Raw genomic sequence first — 12790 nt, 5'->3', positions numbered from 1 at the left:
GATAGATAGATAGATAGATAGATAGATAGATAGATAGATAGATAGATGATAGATAGATAGATAGATAGATAGACAGACAGATATACACATGCACACACACACACACACATATATATATATATAGATAATTATCCTACATAGAATGGGCTTTTGATATTGAGAATTTTGATTTATAGAATATATATGCAAGGTAGCAATAAATATCTTTCTATTAATTTCATATTTCACCTTTCTATTGCTTTGTCATTCTTTTTTGGTTCTATCTCTCTAAAAGAGTTGTTTATATTGATGCCATATAAAATATTTTCCAGCTAAATCTGGTCATATCTTCCCATACAAATAAAATGCAGAGCATTACTTTGAACCTGATATCCAGATGTACATAATGAGTTCTAAATAGGTGATTTGTTTTCCTATCCTTAAAAAAAAATCCATGAACAACAACTATTACTCCTCCTCCTCCTCCTCCTACTACTACTACTATTAATGATAATAATAATGAGGATGAAGATGATAATTTTAACCAATTGTTCACTCGAAGAAAGGGACGTTGAAAAGTAGGTAATAAATTATGAAATATATACTTCTGCTTTACGATTTTCTTCCTCAGGGAAGAGACAGAGGAGAAGAAAGACAGCAAAACAATGAACATTTGAAAACAAATGAAATATCAAGTCAGATGGGCAGGAACTGCTTGTTCCAATATTTATTAAGTGCCTACTATGTGCCACCAGCTCTCAAAGTATTAGGGGAGGGGGCCGATCCAGAACTGCTGGAACCAATTCAAACCAATAATTGTTAAATTTTCAGTGTGAACATTTACACTTCAGAAATGAGCAAATGGTATTATTCAAGGCTTAATTTGTTAATTTGTTAGTTTCTAGATTTAAGAAAGTATTGGAGGAAATGTTGATATGTTTTGGAGAGTGCTGGTGAGATTTAGTAGGAGCCTTTTGAAACAATCACCAGAATGTTGGGGTTGTTTGGTAGAAACCCTAATTTCATTTCAAAAGGGAGTTTATAGGATATTCAAGTGTTTTGTTTGTTTTGTTACCTTTATGTTTAGGGGCATCAATTATTCCTTCAATAACTTCTGTGTTTTTTATATGTCCTAGTGTCCTCTTGACAACTTTGCATTGTCACATGTTCTAAGGGTTTGGGGCTTGTTTGCTTGAAAGGAGAAAATTAGCTTCTCATGATGGTCCCCAGGATCAGACTGGGGCTCCATGTAAGTATGGAGGCATCCAGTAACCTTGGGCCACAAGTCACATTTATTTATAATGGTTTTCTCCAGTAGAATATAGAAAGAAATGTTTCATTTTTCTCTTTGTATCCTTAACACCTAGGAGAGTTCTTGGCATGAAATAGGTATTTAATAAATGATTATTATTGAATCAATGAGTTATTACCAATTAGCTTTCTCTGCACCAACAAAAATGGTAAATAGCTCCCTTTACATGTCTCAGTGGATAGAGTACTGGGCCTGAAGATAGCTGACTTCAGATCTAGCCTTGGAAACTTAACTAGCTGTCTCCAGCAACCCTGTCCGAGTCTGTTTGCCTCACTTTCCTCAACTGTAAAGTGAGGATACTAACAGCACCTAACTAGGAGGGTTGTTGTAAGAGTCAAATAAAATAATGTTTCTAAAGTGCCTGGCACTGAGTAGAAGCTAAATAAATACTTATTCCCTTTCCTTCTTTAACCGAACTCTTTATCTTCCCTGGAAAGATGCACAGACTGATATCAAGCTGATGTTTTTTAAGTAAGAAGAGCATCTTCCTTAAAATGAGATGAGAAATTTTTTAACAAAAAAATTTGGATGAAAACCACTATATATCCTGCTGGTAGTATCTTCTTCTTCTTCTTCCTCTTCCTCTTCATTTTCCACAGGAAATAAGAAAGAAAATATTTGACTTTAAATTGTATACTTTCTAAGAACAATGGCATTCAAAGATACTAATTTATTTTTATTTTTTTAAAAAGATCCCTTTTTGTAGTAATACTTTCATGTCAGGGTGGACCAAGGTCTCTTGCATTTAAATGCAAGTACTGACAGATTGTGTTTATGAACATAATGAAATTATCATAAAATCACAGATTTAGAACTGGAAGGGACCTTACAGACCATTTAGTCCAAACAGCTTCGTTTTATAGATGAGGAAACTGGAAACCAGAAGGTGAAGTGACCTTTGCCCACTGTTATATTGGTAGTACATAGAAAAGAAAGGATTTTAACCCGGGTTCTTTGTCTCTAAATCCTCCAAGCACACATTCCACTGTACCATATTACCTAATTTAGATCATTTTTTAAAATTTTTGTTTTGTTTTGTTTTTATTTTTATTTTTGTTTCCATCTGCCCTGATACATTGACGTATACTTAGGCTTATTAGATACATGCTACATGTTTTTTTAATAGTAGGAAAGAATGAAAAGTTTCAAATCTCAGTGAGAGAACACAGTTTTCATGGGCCTTGATAAGAAAAGCAAAAGTTGGTGGGGCAGAGAGCTGACGGCCTCACTGGCAGCTATTTGCTTCGTAGTACTTCCCTGGTCTTCACCCTGGCCTTTTCTCAGTGCCCTTTTGTTTCATTCTATTTTCTGTTTATGTGTGGCATCTTGTTTTCCCCATAGTAACATATTTGAACTTGGGTGTATATCCCCTTTCTTTATGTATGACTTTCCTTGTCTGACTCTCAGGCTAGTTTGTTTGCAGTCATGAGCTGTAATATAGTAGAGGCTGTATTTATTTCATAAACTCCTCTTTCATAGTAGTAAAGATCATTCACTGGGAGACAGGTAGGTAGATATGATATACTCTTGGGGAAAAAAGATATTAAATTTTAAGAAAGTATGGCATCACTTTATGTTATTTTTCTGACTCAGGCCCCATTCCACTGGCTTTTGAAAGCGTAGATTCATATTACCTGCAGTTGTTGTGGGAATTCTTTTGTTCTGTCCATCAGCAAATCTCAATTAAACTGACAATTATCTTTCTAGCACTCACTGTTTAACTCTGGTACTCCCTCACCCACCCCATCTCTTATTCTCTCTTTCCCCCTTCTCATATTTTCCTTGACATATTTGTCACATTTCAAATCAAGTTAAAGCCTTTGAGGATAACACATATTCATCTGCAAGTTTCATCATATTATGTAATGGATAGTACTGGGTCCGTGATTTCATTAGAAGGAGCTCTCCAGATGAGAAAAGATAGAGCAGTAGTTAAAGCAGTGGCCTTGCATTCAAGAAGACCTATGTTTAAATCTGGCTTTTGACACTGGCTGTATGACCCTAGGCAAGTTACTTAAACTCTTTATGCCTCAGTTCCTTATCTGTAAAATGGAGATAAGAATAGATCTCAGGGATAAATAAAAGTCCCAGCATTATTTTTGATAAGCATTTATTTTTTATTTTTTATTTTTTTCAGAGGCCTTCTGGTTCAACCTCCTTTTTTTTGGATAATTAATTTATTTATTTTTAGTTTTCAACATTTACTTCCATAAGATTTTGAGTTTTAAATTTTCTCCCACTCCTACTTCTCCCCTGCCCCAGCCCAGCCAGCATACAATCTGATATGGGCTCTACATATGCATTCATGTTAAGCATATTTTCCCACCAGTCATGATGTAAGAACAATTAGTAACTAATGGGAGGAGCCTCGAGAATGAAGCAATAAAACAAAGCATCAAAGGAAAAGGAGAGCAAATAGTATACCTCCATCTGCATTCAGACTCCATATTTCTTTCTCTGGGTGTGAATAGCAATTTTCATCGTGAGTCTTTTGGAGGTCCCAGCATTATTGTGAAAATAAAATGAGATAGTATTTGTAACATGTTTTACAAACCATAAAGACCCATATAAATGCTAACTTATTGCTAATTCAGGTCAGTACTGCTCTGAAATGTATAGTCTTAAAGAGTTGTCCATAGTACTGGGAAATTAATAACTTCCCTGGATTCATATAGGCAGTATATATCAAAGGTGGGGTTTGAAACCAGTTCTTCCTGAACACAAGGCTAGCTCTCTGTCCATTATATCAGGAAACATGGTCAAGTAATTCTTACAAACACAAAAAATTCACAATGATTCTAGAAAGCTCTGCCAAGAATACTCTTCCCTTGGTCACTGTGGAAATACTTTATTATAGCCCCAAACTGTAAATAATGTATGTAAATAGATTACTATGTATTTATTAAGCTTGTACTCTTAACTAGTTGTCTGGAAAGGATCTCCATCATTAACTTCTAATTTCAAAACTTGGATGTACAAGAAGGAACTTTATAAGTTACTTAGTCCATAATTTTACAGAAGAGAAAATGGATACTTAGAAGGAGGAAGTGCCATATTTCTGAGGTCCTTTTTGATCATGGTCCTGCATAGACAACTACTACTCAGTTGGGCCAAACAAACAGTTACATTAATGTCAAATGATCCAGAACCAGACTTTAATTACCTATGTAAATAACTCAGTCAGCAGCTTTTATTGTTTCCCTTGTATAAACAGTTATGTGTAAGTTTCAGCATTTAACAATGATCAGTAGTGATCAATGACTTGCAATTGACATGCCTCTGAGAGAGAAAAAAATAGATAAAAATTTTGGAATGAAAATAATTTTTATCATTAAAATTTTTTAAACTGGGTAAAATGGAAAAAAAGTCTTATATATAGTATAGTATAAATCTCTTATAGGAGATGATGTTATAACAAAAACAGACCAAGCAATATTTTCCTCTCTGGGCACTGTTTTTTATTATTTGTTATTTTGGGTTTGTTAGTTAATAAATTCTTAACAAAGCCTGTGATGGTCATACTTCTGATGTGGATATAATCCACGCAAAAATTTGAGGCTTGGTCCTACAATCCTTAACAAGAAAGGGCGGGGGGGGGGGCTAGTCAATGATGTACTAAAGTCAAGGAATACCTGAGATCAAATCTAGCTTCCCCCACATAATAGATGTGTGACCATGGGCAAGGCACCTATATGAGCTTCCTTATTCATTGTCTCTCTCTCTCTCTTTCCCTCTCCTTCTTCCTTCCTTTCCCTCTTTCTCTCCTTCTCTCTTTCCCTTCTTCTCCTTCTTTTCCTCTCCTCCTCTCTCCCATCCTCCCTCCCCATTCTCTCCATTTACATATACAATAACAATAACAATGTGTTAAGTTAAAATTGAAGTAAAAAACTTTCATAACCTATGTTGGTAGTGGGAGGGGGAATAGTAAACCTATTTTTCACTCTCAACTTCCTAAGACATTTATAGAAACCCATAGATAAGGAAATTGTGTCATTTAATGTGTCAAAGATTTATCCAGTAATATTTTGAGTGATTCTATTGTTTGTTGAATGGATTTTGTATCAAAATGTTGAAGAGCACTTGATATTTTTACTGTTTTTTTCCCAACAGTTAAAAATTAAATATTGTTGGGTTTTGTTTTGCTTTGTCTCTATGGGGGGAGGATAGAATTTATTTTCTCTTTAAGCTGTTTACTTGTTTGAGCAGTCATTCATAGCTCTCCTTTTTAGGGGGAATGAAGGATTTTTCCAGAATTGCAGACTAAGTACCTTTTGGACTGGCACTGAGGCAAGAAATCTATTTCTTAAAACAGAATTATTAAATATAAAATGCTGATTGCCTTGCACAAATGGTAAGGAAATGTGTGGCTAGTATGTGAATGTTGCTTAAGAGGTTCATACAAAGTTCAGCTTTGTCAGAAGAACATAACCCTATCTGAAACCTATGCTAAATATGTGCACATTTACAGCTGTCATCAGGTTATATAAATACTTTATAGGTTTCTACATAGAGGAATGAGATGAATTTTAACAGTTTTTCTTCATGCTGTGAACTTACGAAATTGTCCTTTTATGTAGTTATGTATCTTCCAACCAGTGAAAAGACATTCAGATGAGAATTTCAGGAATCACTTCTTTATACTGAAGGTAATTTACAGAGAACTATAGAATAAATCTCCCCAGCACACAGCAGGGTATTTCTTTGTGCAAACCAGGGTACATGACTATCATTTAGTGAGACAATGTATTTTGGGCTTTTATAAGCTCTAATAAAAAGAGCATGTTTTCAAATATTCTCCTTTTATTTTTCTGCATCCTGCAGTGACTGGAATTTTCTTTGATATTTTTTCCACATTTCACCTGGATGTGCTATTAATAGTCACACATCATTTCACTCATAATTGTTCTGATACGTGTTATGAACCTTTCCCATTATTCTTGTCAGCCTATCTCATGATCAGTTGCAAATGTGGCAACTAAAAATAAAGAAGCTTTTTATTTTCCAAAATGGGATCTCAGGCACAAAGTTGATCAAATTCAATCAGACATTCTTCAGTCTTCACTTACCTCCTGTGTTGACGTGTTGGGTTGCCATAAATTTTTAAAGGGATTTCTGCTGAGTTTTCAATGGACTGAGGATGAGGCAGGATGGAGGTGAATTCCTTTTCTTGGAATAGTTCATAGTATGTACTTAACCATTTTGATAACAGTAATATCTTTCATTTTACACAGCACTTTTATTTTTCAAAGTGTTTTCATATATTTTCATATCTCACTTGATATCCTACAACAAATGATGTGAGGTCAATAGATCCATTATTATACCCATTATACATATTTTGAAACTAAGACCCAGAAGTAGCATGGTTGAAATATGATTCTGTATACCATATATTATCAGTGGTACCTTGAGCAAGTAATTTAAACTTCCTATGCCTCAGTTTCCTCAGGCTCTAGGAGGCGCTCCCCTGCCCTTTTTTTAGTACTTAATTCTTCATAACACAGCATCCTGTCTGGTTAATAGGAGTAACAGATTAAATAACTATTTACCAAGCAGCAGTTTTGCTTTCTATGTCACAGCAAAACAATTTATCAAAAACAAATTAAACTTCCTGCTATAATTGCTGTATCTCTCTCACAGTAAATTAATAACTTCACCTTGACTGGGGATAAGAATTGCGAGGAGTCTACTACAATAAGTGAGACATGATATTGAGATATGAGACATGATAGTGAGAGCCTGGTACACAGTGGTGGCTATGGTAATGGATAAAGATGGAAGCCTTGTAGCGCAGTGAAAAGAGAATTAGATTTAGAGACAGAGAACCAAAGTTGAAATCCCAGCTTGGCCACTTAATCAACAATAAAACTAGTTACTTAATCTCTCTGGGCCTGAATTTCCTAATATGTGAAATAAGGGGCTTGAATCGGTGGCCTCTGAAGTCTCATTCTATGAAATACCATGCAAGAGCTATTATGGAAGAAGAATGGATAGGATTTGGTGACTGGTTATTTATAAGATGACAGAAGAAAAGAGGGAGACAAAGATGAACTGGTACTTTCTAACCAAGGTGACTGGAAGAATGATAATTTCATTCATAGAAATAAGGAAATCTCAAGAAGGAGCTGGATTAAATTAAATTCAACAATCGTTTCTGGAGCATTTACTATGTACAAGGAAAGATACCATGGTATCATTTTGTAGAATCCCCAGTAGGTACTAGGGATGGAAAGACAGTGACAAACATTTGGCTGTCATGGAATTTACATTCTATTGAGGGATATAACCTACAGACATGTAAGTCAATACAGGTTAATCTGAGGAGGGAATGCCTTTCCCCCAGAAGTGACCAATGAGCTGAGCCTTGCAGGAAGCTAAACATTCTAAGAGGCAAAGAGGAAGAGATAGTATATTCTAGACACAGGGAAAGGCTGGATTTGAGGAACCTGTTAGATTTCTGTTCCTAACAACACCAGCCTAACCATAATTCATATCAGCCCTTATTATTTTCCTTTGTTTAACCTGTCTTGGAGAACTGCACCTTAATATCATCTTTGTTAAGCTTTGAATGTTTCCCTTTCCTGCTCATTTCTTTAATTCTCCACAAGGAAGGAGTTAGGGATGAAATCTGGTTCGGGTTTTTTAGTTACCTAGTGCAACTAATTGATTATCAAGAGACATCTCATATTGGAGAATAATTATATATTGCTATGTCAGACCAACATTTCAGCAATACCATTTACATGCCAGTGTCCCGTCACTTACATCACAAGGTTGTTCTTCCATGTGGATATTTTGGCATCCCAATAAACATGGGAACAAATGTTACATATGAGTGGTTATTGTAATAAAAGGCTCCATGTGTTTTATTATATGTTCTGTGCATGAATAACTTCATTCTGCCACATTCATGTTGAATTTTGTCCAGATTTGGAAAAAATACTTTAGAGTTCCCAACTGGTCATTAGATTAGTAAAGTATTTCTCTATTTAGAAGCTCTAATTTACAGAATCAACAGTTGGAAAAGCATATCATATCACTATTTGTACACTAATAGTTACAGCTTGTTTAAACTAATGGGTTTACTGGAGTTTTATATGTCTCTATAGGAAATTTTTTAAATAATTTTTCAAAGTTTTATTGATGGTCTTTTAAAAAATATTTGTCATTTCACTATGAGTCTCCTAAATTTCAGCAATAGAACTTTTTCCTTGTAATAAGTATAATCAAGCATAACAAATCCCAACAGTGGCCATGTTTAATAGCCCATATCTTGTTCTATACCTATTGTTTACCGTATTAATAATGAAAACTGGGAGCCATGATTCATTGTCGTGATCCAAAGTCACAATTAGTGACTGTAATAACTAGAATTTTAACCTTTCAAAGTTTTCCTTTACATTATTTGGTAATTATGGCAATTGAGCAACTGGTTCTCCTTACTTTCCTCTGTGTTAGTCTTCCCAAGTACCCCCAACTCTTTATATTAATCATTTATTATAGCATAATAATATCTTTATATTTTTATAATCACAGTTTGCTCAACTATTTTCCAACTGATTTACAAATGCATTGTTCCAAGTTTTTACCTACTAAAAATGATTATAAATATTTCTGCATATATAAGTACTAGTATCAGTGTGTCAGATCCTATATACTGCCTTCAAGTATTTGAAGGACTATCTTGAAATGGATTATCTATCAATACTACTTTCTTTTTGCAGCACTGTTACTTCCCAGTGACTGCCCTTTCCCCACCCCTACTCCCAAAGCCCTCCCTTTTAACAAGTGAAGTGAAACAATCAACACAATAGCCACATCTGAAAACACAGGCTCCACTCTGCACCTATACTATACCATCTCTCTGCTAAGATACAGTTTGATTATTGGTTAGTCAACTGAAGTCACAATTGGTTACTTCTTTAATCAAAGTTCTGAGGTTGTTCAATGGTGTTTTTCTTTATCTTGTAGTGAACATCATATAAATTGTTCTGTACAAGTACATGTATGTCTTCTGAATTTCTCGGAATTCATTTTCATCATTTGAAGATATGAAATGTGGAAAGGGATTTGAATTTTTGACTCTAGAGAAAACAACTAAGAGCAATTAAGCAATTAAGGAATTACCAAGATGCAGATTTTAGCTCAATATCAGGAAAAACTTCCTTAGAACAGTTTTGTTTATAAGTGTAATGGGTTGGATTGAAAGGAAGTGAATTCTCCACCCTAGTTGTCTACTCTCAGTTCTGCCCTCTTAGGAGAAGGAAAATAACTCGATTGCCTCCCCTCTCTCCCAACCCAACCTATCATTTGTTCCTTCACCTACCCCTAAGGTCTAGTCTTTCTAACATCTCTTCTACTCTTAATATTCTCTGATTCCATACTCATTTGACTTTGAGGTATTTTCAGATTTTGTTTTAAAGCAACTGAACAGGGATTTTAATTTACTTGTTGGAAAAATAACTGATATGGAGTCAGGAGACCAGGGTTCAAGTCTTAGCTCTTCCATTTACTAGCTGTGTGACCCTTAGGTAAGTCACTTCTCTGAACTTTAGTTTCTTCATCCGTAAAATGGAAATAATAATAATTAATAATAATACTGGTATTACTTATCTTACAAGGTATAGCGAGGATCAAATGGGGGTAAAAATCAACCAATAAATGCAAAGCACTTTGAAATTTTAAAGAAATATAATGGTTTTTTTTTCCTTATTGTTATAACTGAGGCAAGCCAGATATTTTGTAAAAAGGAGGTAGAATTAAAATACTGATATTTTGGCTATAGGTACCATTTTCTGGCCACCATTTAAATGCTGTCTTCTAATATTTTCAAATTTAATTACTATTTAAATTTTATAATAAAAATAAATCATGTAACTGCAATCCTATCTGTACTTGTAAATCATTTGCTAAGATCAGAGTGACCTTGAAAACAGAGCTGGCAATTTTATAATATGTACCTCATAGGAAATTATGTCTAAGTGCAAACATTTCTTCTCCCTAACCTATCTCTAATTTGCTACTTGTGCTCACCTCTAGTCCTGACCCATTCTATTCCTCAAAACATAATATAAAGAATTAAATGTCTTTAAGAAGAATATTTTAGACTGCCTCGAAATCAATGCCATTAAAATAACTAAACTTGAACTAATATTGATAATGGGGAAACAATTATTAGAAAAATTCATGAATTGTAATTACATTTATGTATTTATGATCAACCACAGGCATTTACATATTTAAATGAATCAGGTTATCACATTCATGAGGCAGGTTTGTGGTATAATAGATTGAGAGTAGTACTTGAAGACAAGAAAATCTGGGTTCAAATCCTGCCTCAGATATTTACTAGCTCTGTGATCCTGAGCAAGTCATTTAATTTCTCTCTACTTCAGTTTCATCATTTGTAAAATGGGGATAATAATAGCATGTAACTCACAGGGTTGTTGTGCAGATCAAATGAAATAACATTTAAAGTGCTTTGTAAATCATATAGTGCTATATGCATGCTAGCTTTTATTATTAGTTATTTTCCCTCACTAATAAAATGAGAAGTAATTGGGTTTCACAGACATATGAAGTGAATACTATATAATTTCCTAGATGGTACTACTCCTTAGTCAACATTTTTAGAGGAGGACAATTTTTGTAAAGGCTGGATGGCATTTGCAAATGATTATCCTCACCAATAGGACTACAAGGAGAAACTTCAAAAAAATTGAGAATGACACATGCATAAAAACATTAATTTTAATTAGGTTGGAGTTGGAAGCTATCAAACAAGACTTCTTTCTCCTTAATTGCCCACCTAGGTTATGCATTTAGATTCAGATCTGATCAAAAATTGGTTGTTCATTTTTAATGTAGACCTATTCCCCAGTTACCTGTGTACTGGGGAAATGCCCAGAAAAGTCCATCAAGATATCCCAAAGTCATTGAAATAATGGGCGAATATTTTTATGGTATCTAATTTCAACTTATGTGTATAGATACCTGGATAAGATAGTGTCTGGCATGTGATCAGAGTTTAATAAATGCTTGCTGGATTGGGATGGTTTGCATACTATCTGTATACATTGTATGACTGTTAATGTCTAAATTCGTGGAGCTTTATTCATTACTCTCTGATATGTTACCTTAATTCTTATAGTTTCCAATATCTATTTTTTTAAATAGGTAATGGGTTAGGAATCAGAATAGTAGGTGGCAAAGAAATCCCAGGAAGCAGTGGAGAAATCGGAGCCTATATTGCCAAGATCCTCCCTGGTGGAAGTGCAGAGCAGACAGGAAAACTAATTGAAGGTGAGAAAAAATTGATTAACTTAAAATTCCAGAAATGAAGAACTTTTATACATCATTAATTTGCATATGAGTTTTAGTGGCATGTCATTTACTTTGTCTTGGGTGTATTTACTTAATTAAATGGTATTTAATTTGTTTTGGATTCTTAAAATTTTTACTGATAATATCACTATGTTCTGTTTTCAATTTCATTTTTTTTTTCATTTTAGTGGCTTGTTAGGCATTTGAAAGTCCTGCTTAATTTGGACAAATCTAGTTATTCCAAGGTGTTTGTGCTTTGTGAAAAATTTTCCAAAATAGTTTGGGTTGGGTTATTGACTTATATTTCCATCAGGACCAAGAAGAAGCAAATTGTTATTTGCTTTACAATAGCAATAAATACACGGCAACTTAGGAGCTAAAAAAATTCTTATTGATTTTCTGCCTCATGGTATTTTTAGAATCTTCAAGTTATGATGAATTGTACACAATGTAGTTAATGGTCTATTAACTATATATTTCATTGTTTTTCTTTTTAGAACAGTTTAGCTGGATTCTGAAAACATTAGGTATTGATTTCCAATTGCTACCTGGTAATCAAATTAGACTCCTTTTGCACTCACAAAAATCACACAGTGTATCAGCTTTGGGTTCTCAATAACAAATATTAGTCATCTCAGATGCCTCTTTATTTTACTTTAGTGGTCATTTATTTCCATATTTTTCTCTGTTATATTTTATGTTTTAATGGAAACTTACTTGTGTTTTTTCCTAACATTCTTTTTCCCTCAAAATAAATCTTATCATCTTAGCAGAATGGGTATATTTGAATCCATTTGTCTGGACATTATATTGGTTTGGTCCCAAGTGACAATGAAAAGATACTAGGAGGGGGACGGTTCCTGTGATGATAGAGATGAACTAGAAATAGTCATTGTGCAAGTCTTTTAATTCTTAACTAGCTGTAGAACATAAAAGTAGAAAGAGATAATTGATAGGGTATTAGTAAGACAGAACATGTTGAGCCAAATAAGCAAGACCTGGTCTAAATAACTGAGACTAGTACTCTGAGGTTGGAGTTGCTTAATTCTATTACCATTTGGCTTCTGTTCTCCTGCTTTGTCATTTGAGAATGTAGACTAGCTGCATTAAATTAGACCACATGTATTAGACCAGATTTGAATGCTGCGTTCTTTTTCATGTTGACATGTTCTAAAA

At 34.1% G+C, this 12790-nt stretch overlaps 1 protein-coding gene across 1 annotated transcript in view; it reads left to right on the top strand.

Moving 5' to 3' along the window:
- PCLO (piccolo presynaptic cytomatrix protein) overlaps positions 1-12790 on the top strand; it is a 539133-nt gene that overhangs the window by 345613 nt on the left and 180730 nt on the right. Inside the window, exon 11 of the mRNA XM_027838890.1 lies at positions 11468-11593. Coding sequence (XP_027694691.1) covers positions 11468-11593 — 126 coding nt within the window. The remainder of the gene's footprint in view (positions 1-11467; positions 11594-12790) is intronic.

Source organism: Vombatus ursinus, unplaced genomic scaffold, assembly GCF_900497805.2.
Source record: "Vombatus ursinus unplaced genomic scaffold, bare-nosed wombat genome assembly UNPS02014830.1, whole genome shotgun sequence".
In the NCBI taxonomy this organism is placed as follows: Eukaryota; Metazoa; Chordata; class Mammalia; order Diprotodontia; family Vombatidae; genus Vombatus; species Vombatus ursinus.
This window is presented reverse-complemented; position numbering and strand designations above follow the sequence as displayed.